General features: G+C 44.8%; 2 protein-coding genes across 4 annotated transcripts in view; one reads left to right on the top strand and one right to left on the bottom strand.

The window, feature by feature from the left end:
- The window catches only part of si:dkey-154p10.3 (gastrula zinc finger protein XlCGF57.1), a 6,491-nt gene extending 5,386 nt beyond the window's left edge, over positions 1 to 1,105 (bottom strand). Inside the window, exon 1 of one of the 3 annotated variants that reach the window (XM_047589902.1) lies at positions 855 to 1,105. Coding sequence is in view for 2 of the 3 variants with exons in the window: in XM_047589900.1 (XP_047445856.1) it covers positions 580 to 644 (65 nt within the window). In the remaining variant the exon portion in view is untranslated. Of the gene's footprint in view, positions 1 to 579; positions 830 to 854 lie in introns of those variants that run through there. The other 2 variants (XM_047589900.1, XM_047589901.1) reach the window with 2 other exon arrangements.
- A 6,712-nt stretch (positions 1,106 to 7,817) lies between these two features.
- Positions 7,818 to 11,330, top strand: ccr9a (chemokine (C-C motif) receptor 9a). The gene is made up of 3 exons (XM_047589985.1): positions 7,818 to 7,899; positions 9,542 to 9,617; positions 9,937 to 11,330. The coding sequence occupies exons 2-3, from the start codon at positions 9,549 to 9,551 to the stop codon at positions 11,002 to 11,004; spliced, it is 1,137 nt and encodes a 378-aa protein (XP_047445941.1). The 5' UTR covers positions 7,818 to 7,899; positions 9,542 to 9,548; the 3' UTR covers positions 11,005 to 11,330.
- Positions 11,331 to 12,041: the final 711 nt, after the last annotated feature.

The raw sequence follows: 12,041 nt of genomic DNA, 5'->3' as shown, positions 1-12,041 counted from the left end.
GGGATGAGTTACAAGTATTTTTAAACAGACATAGTAGTTTTCAAGGCTGCATGTTGCTTTATTTTCTGACCCAGAATCCTTTGGTGCAGCGCAGTACCGCACCGTACCGGACCGCACCGTACCGGACCAGCCCGCACCGGACCGGACAGGACCGTACCGTACCGGCTTACTTCCAGCCCCGGGGGAACAGGTCATTTAAAGTGTCTCAGTGAGTGGTTATATAAAGTGCAACCAGCCGAGACATTAGCCGTTAGCCATTAGCCTGCTAACCTCGGTGACAGGAGCCGGACACAGCCCGTTAACGTCCACATACCGACCGGTATTTAAAGGGGTCGGTTCTGCCCGGACCCGTTAAAATATATTGATACAAAGATAAATCATTGGCGCATGCGCCACTAATCCCGCTAATACGTCAGGAGCGTCATCAGTGACCAAACCAATCAAATGGATTTTTCCTTTCAGCACCAGGAGAGAAAACGGCCTCAAAAAATGGAAAGTAAACAGTGAAACCGAACTTTTAAAGACGGACGGACGCACATTCATTCTGCCTGACGACGAAGTGCACAAGCTCAGACTTACTGGTGTGTTAAAGTTAAAATGTGACAATAAATGATGTGGAAATGTGCGTCCGTGGTTGATCTCATTTACAGGATCATGATGTTCTTCCTTTGTTTGTCCTCTCTGAGACATGAAGCTAACGTAGTTAGCAGCAGCTAAGCAGACTGTCATGATAAACACAGATACCGTAGAAGAAGAGGGAGGCTTCGGACTAATGACCTAAACCCTGGGCAGCACTTTCAACAAAAGCGTTAAAATGAAAATAATAATAATAAAAATATTACAGCGTGAGCTACCTGCTGATGTCTGGATGTTTACTTCCGCCTCTTCTTCTTCTGTGGTTTATCAGCGGCTGAGTTCCGCCCCCTGCTGGTTAGAGGCTCGTACTCCAGGGACCAGTTTGTGTTTCCTGGACAAAACGGGGTCAAAGGTGATGCGGTTGTTTGGCCAGTTGCCTAGCAACAGTGGCATGGACGGAGTCGCTGTCCTTGTCCACGGAGGGAGGGACATGTCTCCATCCTAGAGTCCTGTGGACCACATGCACCAGGTCTCCTCAAAACACAAAGCACTAGTTAGGACACAGAAAGACACACAGTCCGTCCATCCCACTGCCAACAACCTCACGTTCTCCGTGAGAGCAGACAGAACCGTTCTCCAGAACCGTTCTCCAGAACCATTAACAGAGTCCCAGTGTTCAGCAGCATCTTTAACATCTTTAACCGTCTCCTCTAGTGATTAACATGACCAGTCAGTTATTTAACAGACGCTTTGAATAACTGGTGTGACAAACTATAACAGACAACCTGAAAACAAAAGTTCACATACTAGTACTTCATTACTTGTACTTGTGCTGTTGGAGGATTTTGAGAACTGTCAAGAGCGTTAATTAATCTGATCTGATTTAAAACTGTGTCTGGAGCCAGAGACGAACTGAAGCAAAGTCTCCCAGAGCTCATCCAGCTCCTCCACCCTGACGTGTTAGGAGACATGTTTGGAGACGTGTTTGGAGACGTGTTTGGAGACATGTTAGGAGACGTGTTTGGAGACATGTTGGAGACATGTTTGGAGACATGTTTGGAGACGTGTTTGGAGACATGTTTGGAGACATGTTTGGAGACGTATTAGGAGACGTGTTTGGAGACGTGTTAGGAGACGTGTTTGGAGACGTTATTGGAGACATGTTTGGAGACGTATTAGGAGACGTGTTTGGAGACGTATTAGGAGACGTGTTTGGAGACGTGTTAGGAGACGTGTTTGGAGACGTGTTGGAGACATGTTTGGAGACGTGTTGGGAGACGTTATTGGAGACATGTTTGGAGACGTGTTTGGAGACGTGTTAGGAGACGTGTTTGGAGACGTGTTAGGAGACGTGTTAGGAGACATGTTTGGAGACGTGTTTGGAGACGTGTTTGGAGACGTGTTAGGAGACATGTTGGGAGACATGTTTGGAGACGTGTTTGGAGACATGTTTGGAGACATGTTAGGAGACGTGTTTGGAGACGTGTTTGGAGACATGTTTGGAGACAGGTTAGGAGACGTGTTAGGAGACATGTTGGAGACGTGTTAGGAGACATGTTGGAGACGTGTTTGGAGACGTGTTAGGAGACGTGTTTGGGGACATGTTTGGAGACATGTTTGGAGACATGTTGGGAGACGTGTTTGGAGACGTGTTGGGAGACGTGTTTGGAGACATGTTTGGAGACATGTTTGGAGACGTGTTGGAGACATGTTAGGAGACGTGTTTGGGGACATGTTTGGGGACATGTTTGGAGACGTGTTTGGAGACGTGTTAGGAGACATGTTTGGAGACATGTTAGGAGACATGTTAGGAGACGTGTTGGGAGACATGTTGGGAGACATGTTAGGAGACGTGTTGGGAGACGTGTTGGGAGACGTGTTTGGAGACATGTTAGGAGACGTGTTAGGAGACATGTTTGGGGACATGTTAGGAGACATGTTAGGAGACATGTTTGGGGACATGTTTGGAGACGTGTTTGGAGACATGTTGGAGACATGTTTGGAGACGTGTTTGGAGACGTGTTAGGAGACATGTTTGGAGACATGTTTGGAGACGTGTTTGGAGACATGTTGGAGACATGTTTGGAGACGTGTTGGAGACATGTTTGGAGACGTGTTAGGAGACGTGTTAGGAGACATGTTTGGGGACATGTTTGGAGACGTGTTTGGAGACATGTTGGAGACATGTTTGGAGACGTGTTAGGAGACGTGTTAGGAGACATGTTTGGGGACATGTTTGGAGACATGTTAGGAGACATGTTTGGAGACATGTTAGGAGACGTGTTGGGAGACGTGTTTGGGGACATGTTTGGAGACATGTTGGAGACAGGTTAGGAGACATGTTTGGAGACATGTTTGGAGACGTGTTAGGAGACGTGTTTGGAGACATGTTGGAGACATATTTGGAGACATGTTGGGAGACGTGTTAGGAGACATGTTTGGAGACATGTTTGGAGACATGTTTGGAGACGTGTTTGGAGACATGTTTGGAGACATGTTTGGAGACGTGTTAGGAGACGTGTTTGGGGACATGTTTGGAGACATGTTAGGAGACATGTTTGGAGACATGTTTGGAGACGTGTTTGGAGACGTGTTAGGAGACGTGTTTGGAGACATGTTAGTGGACATGTTGGGAGACATGTTTGGGGACATGTTTGGAGACGTGTTAGGAGACGTGTTTGGAGACATGTTAGGAGACGTGTTTGGAGACATGTTGGGAGACATGTTTGGAGACGTGTTTGGAGACATGTTAGGGGACATGTTTGGAGACATGTTAGGGGACATGTTGGGAGACATGTTTGGGGACATGTTTGGAGACGTGTTAGGAGACGTGTTTGGAGACATGTTTGGAGACATGTTAGGAGACGTGTTTGGAGACATGTTGGGAGACATGTTAGGAGACGTGTTTGGAGACATGTTGGGAGACATGTTTGGAGACATGTTAGGAGACGTGTTTGGAGACATGTTGGGAGACATGTTTGGAGACATGTTGGAGACATGTTGGAGACATGTTAGGAGACGTGTTAGGGGACATGTTTGGGGACATGTTTGGAGACGTGTTAGGAGACATGTTGGGAGACATGTTTGGAGACATGTTTGGAGACATGTTGGAGACATGTTGGAGACATGTTAGGAGACGTGTTAGGGGACATGTTTGGGGACATGTTTGGAGACATGTTAGGAGACATGTTTGGAGACGTGTTAGGAGACATGTTTGGAGACATGTTTGGAGACGTGTTTGGAGACATGTTTGGAGACGTGTTTGGAGACGTGTTGGAGACGTGTTTGGAGACGTGTTTGGAGACATGTTTGGAGACGTGTAAGGAGACGTGTTTGGAGACATGTTAGGAGACATGTTTGGAGACATGTTTGGAGACGTGTTTGGAGACATGTTAGGAGACATGTTTGGAGACATGTTTGGGGACATGTTTGGGGACATGTTTGGAGACATGTTAGGAGACATGTTTGGAGACATGTTAGGAGACATGTTTGGAGACGTGTTTGGAGACATGTTAGGAGACATGTTAGGAGACATGTTTGGAGACGTGTTAGGAGACATGTTTGGAGACATGTTAGGAGACATGTTTGGAGACATGTTTGGAGACGTGTTTGGAGACATGTTAGGAGACATGTTAGGAGACATGTTTGGAGACGTGTTTGGAGACGTGTTAGGAGACATGTTGGAGACATGTTGGAGACATGTTTGGAGACGTGTTAGGAGACATGTTTGGAGACGTGTTAGGGGACATGTTAGGAGACATGTTAGGAGACGTGTTTGGAGACATGTTTGGAGACATGTTTGGAGACGTGTTTGGAGACGTGTTTGGAGACATGTTAGGAGACGTGTTTGGAGACATGTTAGGAGACATGTTTGGAGACATGTTTGGAGACATGTTTGGAGACATGTTTGGAGACGTGGAGACGACACTCAGCACAATCTTTTCTCTGGCCTCAGTTTACATCCAGCTCCCAAACAGACGTCACCAACAAGAACAGATTAAACCAGGATTTCAGAATCTGGAGCCGTAGACTGACCCACATCACAATAAACCACACAATGAATTCAGTTACGAGAACGGGGGCGGATCCATTCAGTCAACACACAAATAATACGTCTCTATTAAAGCTCAGAAACTCACGGAGACTAGAGACAGATTTAAATTTTCTTTATTTTACTTTTTAATGTAGAACCTTTTCTACAGTCTGATAAATCAGAGCCCAGGTCTCAGAGGTGTCTCTGATTAAACCAGTGCATAAATCAGACCTGATGTTCACTGACTCTAAAGCTGCAAAGGTCAGAAGGCAGCAGGACACGAGTGAACAACACGTGAAGTCACTTCCTGTCGGCATGTTTACTGTTCCACAGTCAGGAAGAAGAAGAAGAAGAAGAAGAAGAAGAAGAAGAAGAAGAAGAAGAAGAAGAAGAAGGAAATGAGGTCACATGACCCGAGTGTTGTTGTCTATTCTGACAGCGAGAGTGTGTTGTGTGTTATCGTGAAACCACATTGCGTGACAGTGAGTTCTCAGAAGCAACATTTCGTGACAAGATGAGACCACACACACGTGTTAAAGCTACGACACTTCAGTCTGCTCAGAGACACGATTAGTGATGAGCAGCTGCACCTGATGAATAACTGAATAATAACTGATTAATAACTGATGAATAACTGATTAATAACTGATTAATAACTGATTAATAACTGATAAATAACTGATTAATAACTGATGAATAACTGATTAATAACTGATGAATAACTGAATAACTGATTAGTAACTGATTAATAACTGATTAATAACTGATTAATAACGGATGAATGACTGAATAACTGATTAATAACGGATGAATAACTGATAAATAACTGAATAATAACTGATTAATAACTGATGAATAACTGATGAATAACTGATTAATAACTGATTAATAACTGATGAATAACTGAATAACTGATTAGTAACTGATTAATAACTGATTAATAACGGATGAATAACTGAATAACGGATGAATAACTGATAAATAACTGATTAATAACTGATTAATAACTGATTAATAACTGATTAATAACTGAATAACTGATTAATAACTGAATAATAACTGAATAACTGATTAATAACTGATTAATAACTGAATAACGGATGAATAACTGATTAATAACTGAATAACTGATTAATAACTGATTAATAACTGAATAACTGATTAATAACTGATTAATAACTGAATAACGGATGAATAACTGATTAATAACTGATTAATAACTGATAAATAACTGAATAACTGAATAATAACTGATGAATAACTGATGAATAACAGATGAATAACTGATTAATAACTGATGAATAACTGATGAATAACAGATGAATAACTGATTAATAACTGAATAACTGATTAATAACTGATAAATAACTGAATAATAACTGAATAACTGAATAATAACTGATGAATAACTGATGAATAACAGATGAATAACTGATTAATAACTGATTAATAACTGATTAATAACTGATTAATAACTGAATAACTGATTAATAACTGATTAATAACTGATAAATAACTGATAAATAACTGAATAATAACTGAATAACTGAATAATAACTGATGAATAACTGATGAATAACAGATGAATAACTGATTAATAACTGATGAATAACTGATGAATAACAGATGAATAACTGATTAATAACTGAATAATAACTGAATAACTGGTGAATAACTGAATGACTGATGAATAACTGAATGACTGGTGAATCTAATCCTGAGTGAGCTTGCTGGCTGGTACGTGGATGGATGTTCTAGCTGAGATTATTTGAGCGGTTTCGAGCTTCAGTGGCTGCAGGTGTTTTTACAGGTTCACGTCACATCCTCTGTTGTCATGGAAACCGAGTGAACAGGATGCAGAGATAAACAGAGAAGAACAAAATGTTCTGAGTTTGACCACAGACACGTCAGACTTACACATACTACAACCACCTGACAGCCTGGCAGCCACTACCCAGGCCCCCGGCTCAGTCCTGGGGGGGCAGCCACTACCCAGGCCCCCGGCTCAGTCCTGGGGGGGCAGCCACTACCCAGGCCCCCGGCTCAGTCCTGGGGGGGCAGCCACTACCCAGGCCCCCGGCTCAGTCCTGGGGGGGGCAGCCCCAGCTATCCGGGGGGGGGCAGCCGCTACCCAGGCCCCCGGCTCAGTCCTGGGGGGGCACGCTACCAGGCCCGGCTCATCCCGGGGGCAGCGCTACCAGCCCCAGCTCAGTCTGGGGGCAGCACTACCAGCCCGCTCATCCAACCCCAGTCCTGGCAGCCGCTCACCCAGCTCAGTCGGGGGCAGCCACTACCCAGGCCCCCGGCTCAGTCCTGGGGGGGGCAGCCGCTACCCAGGCCCCCGGCTCAGTCCTGCGGGGGCAGCTCAGTCTAGTCCAGGGCCCCCAGCTCAGTCCTGGGGGGGCAGCCACTACCCAGGCCCCCAGCTCAGTCCTGGGGGGGGCAGCCGCTACCCAGGCCCCCGGCTCAGTCCTGGGGGGGCAGCTCAGTCTAGTCCAGGGCCCCCAGCTCAGTCCTGGGGGGGCAGCTCATTCTAGTCCAGGGCCCCCGGCTCAGTCCTGGGGGGGCAGCTCAGTATAGTCCAGGGCCACGTTCAGACCAGTTTGACGTCAGGGGGCCGGACCAGGAACACAACACAACTACAAGTTACCACAACTTCAACATTAGTTTTAGAGCAAAGAAGAAAATTAGAGGCAAATTATGAGAATGTTTAGATTTAATAAAATATCCTTTAATAATAATCACTTTAATCTGGACTCAGGTCTGGTCCTGGGTCTGGTTCTGGTCCTGGGTCTGGTTCTGGTCTAGTGTTCTGAATAAACCAGTGGATAAATTAGAGATTAAAGTTATTTTCATTGATAAATCTCAGGCTTCTATGTAATTTTGTCACTTTGTAAAAAGACTGGACTTTCTGGAAAAGATAATCATCCAGAAAGTCCAGGTTCTCCGGTCCAGGTCCTGGTTCTTGGGCCCTGGGTCTCAGGTTCTGGTCCAGGTCCTGGTTCTCAGGGCTGGTCCAGGTCCTGGTTCTCAGGGCTGGGGGGTTGGTGCTAGTAATAGTAGTTGGTGTGTTGGGGGTTTTCTTCGCGCCGTCTCTGCAGCTCCTCCTCTTTGAGTAACTTCTGCTTTGACTCATCAGTTTGAGGTTTAACGGTTTCAGAGACAGAGACACACACAGAGACAGAGGCACAGAGACAGAGACAGAGACAGAGACACAGAGACAGAGACAGAGACAGAGACAGAGACACAGAGACAGAGACACAGAGACAGAGACACAGAGACGTCTGATGGTGAGTGTCTGTCTTCTTTATCTTTTCTTTTTTATCTGATCTTGACTCTTTGTTAACAACTTACTAGTGCTTAATATTATCAGCTAACTATTAGCTTACTTATTATGTTATTATCAGCTAACTATTAGCTTATATTACTATTCTTATTAACGGCTTGAATTGATTCCTGTGCTGGTTTGAATCAGGTGGAAATGAGTTTATTATTTGATTAATTTATCATGTTTTAGCAGTAGAACTTCTTGATGTTTGTTGTCTCACTAACATGAATCAGTCTGTGGGTTAGGTTTAGTGATTTATTCCAAACATGCACATGATGTGTATATATGAGCAAAGTAAAGGTGGACAGTCAACACGATCTAAATGTATAAATAAAGCAGAACTTTACATGGAAACCAGAGAAAAAAACAAAAAAACAGGCAGGAGCAGTCAATCAATAGCCTGATAAACAGAGATTAATAAAGATAAATAAAGATCAACAGAGATTAGTAGCGATCAATAGAGATCAGCAGAGATCAACAGGGATAATTAGAGATCAGCAGAGATTAATAGAGATCAACAGAGATTAATAGAGATCAGCAGAGATTAATAGAGATCATCAGAGATTAATAGAGATCAGCAGAGATTAGTAGAGATCATTAGAGATCAGTAGAGATCATTAGAGATTAATAGAGATCAACAGGGATAATTAGAGATCAACAGAGATTAATAGAGATCAGCAGAGATTAATAGAGATCAGCAGAGATTAATAGAGATCAGCAGAGATTAGTAGAGATCATTAGAGATCAGTAGAGATCATTAGAGATTAATAGAGATCAACAGGGGTAATTAGAGATCAGCAGAGATTAGTAGAGATCAGCAGAGATTAATAGAGATCAACAGAGATTAATAGAGATCAGCAGAGATCAACAGAGGTCAACAGAGATTAATAGAGATCAACAGAGATTAATAGAGATCAGCAGAGATTAATAGAGATCAGCAGAGATTAGTAGAGATCATTAGAGATCAGTAGAGATCATTAGAGATCAGCAGAGATTAATAGAGATCAGCAGAGATTAGTAGAGATCAGCAGAGATCAGTAGAGATCAGTAGAGATCAGTAGAGATCAGCAGAGATCAGCAGAGATCAGTAGAGATTAATAGAGATCAGCAGAGATTAATAGAGATCAGTAGAGATCAGTAGAGATCAGCAGAGATTAGTAGAGATCAGCAGAGATTAATAGAGATCAACAGAGATTAATAGAGATCAGCAGAGATCAACAGAGGTCAACAGAGATTAATAGAGATCAACAGAGATTAATAGAGATCAGCAGAGATTTAATGAGATCAGCAAGATTAGTAGAGATCATTAGAGATCAGTAGAGATCATTAGAGATCAGCAGAGATTAATAGAGATCACAGAGATTAGTAGAGATCAGCAGAGATCAGTAGAGATCAGTAGAGATCAGTAGAGATCAGCAGAGATCAGCAGAGATCAGTAGAGATTAATAGAGATCAGCAGAGATTAATAGAGATCAGTAGAGATCAGTAGAGATCAGCAGAGATTAATAGAGATCAGCAGAGATCAGTAGAGATCAGTAGAGATCAGTAGAGATCAGCAGAGATCAGTAGTTCAATAGAGATTTATGTTTGTTTTTGTTTTTCAGGTTGAACATGAACATGAACATGAACATGAACATGACGTCCTCCATAGACGACCTCATGACGCACATGACCACAGAGGTAACAACATCTTTATAAGCGTCACCGTAACAACTAATACTGAACATTAGTGTTCAGGTACAATCAGGTGTGTTCAGGTACAATCAGGTATAATCAGGTGTGTTCAGGTACAATCAGGTATAATCTGGTGTGTTCAGGTATAATCTGGTGTTTTCAGGTATAATCAGGTGTGTTCAGGTATAATCTGGTGTGTTCAGGTACAATCAGGTGTGCTCAGGTTTGTTCAGGTATAATCAGGTGTGCTCAGGTATAATCAGGTGTGTTCAGGTACAATCTGGTGTGCTCAGGTGTGCTCAGGTGTGTCATCTCTTCCTGTTAGGACCCGGACTCGTTCAGCCCATCCCCTACAGATGACTATGAATACGATTTACAAGACTTCATGTGCGACCGGGAGCAGGTGCGAGTGTTCAGGAGCCGCTACGAGCCGCCACTCTTCTGGATCATCGCCCTTGTGGGCGGAGCTGGGAACCTGGCTGTGGTGTGGATCTACCTGAACTTCCGGCGGCGTCTGAAGACGATGACAGACGTGTACCTGCTCAACCTGGCGGTGGCCGACCTGCTCTTCCTGGTCACGCTGCCACTGTGGGCGGCTGAGGCGTCGTACAGCTGGATCTTTGGCTCCACCCTCTGCAAGCTGAACTCCGCCCTCTACAAGGTGAACCTCTTCAGCAGCATGATGCTGCTCACCTGCATCAGCGTCGACCGCTACATTGTCATTGTGCAGACAACCAAAGCGCAGAACTCTCAGTTGGAACGCCGCCGCTGCAGCCGGCTGGTATGTGCGGGGGTGTGGCTTCTGGCGCTGCTGCTCGCCATCCCTGAGTTTGTGTTTGCAGCGCCCGCCAGGGTGGACACCCATGACTACTGCAGGATGGTGTTCCCACCCCACCTGGGGAACCGCACCAAGATCCTGGTGCTGTCGCTGCAGGTGAGCATGGGCTTCTGCCTGCCCTTCGTGGTCATGGCGTTCTGCTACAGCGTCATCGTCGCCACGCTGCTAAAGACCCGCAGCTTTGAGAAGCACAAGGCCATGCGCGTCATCCTGGTGGTGGTGGTGGCGTTCGTGGTGTCGCAGCTGCCCTACAACGCCATGCTGGTGATAGAGGCGGCGCAGGCCTCCAACATGACCATCACCGACTGCGAGGAGAGGAAGACCTACGACAAGGTGGAGCAGGTTCTGAAGAGCCTGGCCTACCTGCACGCCTGCCTCAACCCGTTCCTCTACGTCTTTGTCGGTGTCCGTTTCCGCCGCGACGCCATGCAGCTGCTGCGCCGCTGCCGACCTCTGACCTCCAAGACTCAGCTGAGTAAGTCAAGGAGTCCGCTGAGCTCCACCAGGATGTCGGTGATGTCTGACAGCGACACCTCGCAGGCTCTGTCTCTGTAGACACGCCCACAGCTGGAGCTCCGCCTCTTCATCTTTGAGCTGCTTCCTCTGAGACCTCGTCATTGTGGAGATGAAACATTTCATCTCCTCGTGTCCTGCTCCGATGACTTTTCTCAGGACTGAATGTGAAACTCTCTTTTCAACATGATATGTGAATTAGCTGCTGAGTTGGTCATGTGACCTGTGTGTACCTGAGCCACCACTGCTAACAGATGCTAACAGATGCTAACAGATGCTGCTGTACAGGCTCCTGTGTTCCTGTAAATACTGCCTTTGTCTGGCTGAGAGTTGTTTGTGAAGATTAAAGTTTGTCGCGTGAAAAACAAGAGGAAGTGAATCACTCTCTTTTCTTCACATCCTTCCTCCTCTTTTCCTGTTTACGTTTTTACTCTGTTCTCTCATAGAACTTCTGCTCAACTCATTCAGTAAACATGTTTGTTTATTCTAATGGTGAAAACCTTGTTCACATGTGACTCTAAAATAGAAAAGATGTCTCAACTGATAAACCGTGACTTCAGAACCTTTCACTGGGTCGATTTCCATTTAATTAACACTAATTATAAATGCAGGTCGATTCAAATCATCTGCAGCTCTTGAAACTCGACGTCTGTTATTGTCTCAGGGTGAACATGAGAGACATGATTCATGTCTGAATCCAGAGCAATAGTTTCATAACGTCTCTTACAAAAACATGAGAAAGAGGAAGTTGTCCTGAGATCAGTGTTGACGTCTGTGGTTTGATGATCAGCAGATCATGAGTTTCTATGATGAAAACGAAAAACAAAATGTGACTGAGAAAAACAAACCAGAGAGACAGACATGACAGAGACACATGGGGGACACCGTCCATGTCTTCCCCATATGTCTTGTTGCTTCTACCTGCCTACCCAGGGACTGACTGGGGACATCACTACAACCTGGCGTCTCACAGCCCCAGGGGATCACGCTCATAGTCCGGCAACACAACACAACAACAAGCTACAGGTAACACAACACAACAATAAGCTACAGGTAACACAACACAACAACAAGCTACA

This window comes from Mugil cephalus, chromosome 7 (assembly GCF_022458985.1).
Source record: "Mugil cephalus isolate CIBA_MC_2020 chromosome 7, CIBA_Mcephalus_1.1, whole genome shotgun sequence".
Classification (NCBI taxonomy): domain Eukaryota; kingdom Metazoa; phylum Chordata; class Actinopteri; order Mugiliformes; family Mugilidae; genus Mugil; species Mugil cephalus.
The sequence above is the reverse complement of the archived record's forward strand: the minus strand, read 5'-3'. Positions and strand labels throughout refer to the sequence as shown.

Coding starts and splice junctions, on each gene's coding strand:
- ccr9a (XM_047589985.1), top strand. CDS start 9,549: ATGAACATGAACATGAACATGAACATGACGTCCTCCATAGACGACCTC. Junction 9,618..9,936: donor TGACGCACATGACCACAGAG/GTAACAACATCT, acceptor TCTTCCTGTTAG/GACCCGGACTCGTTCAGCCC.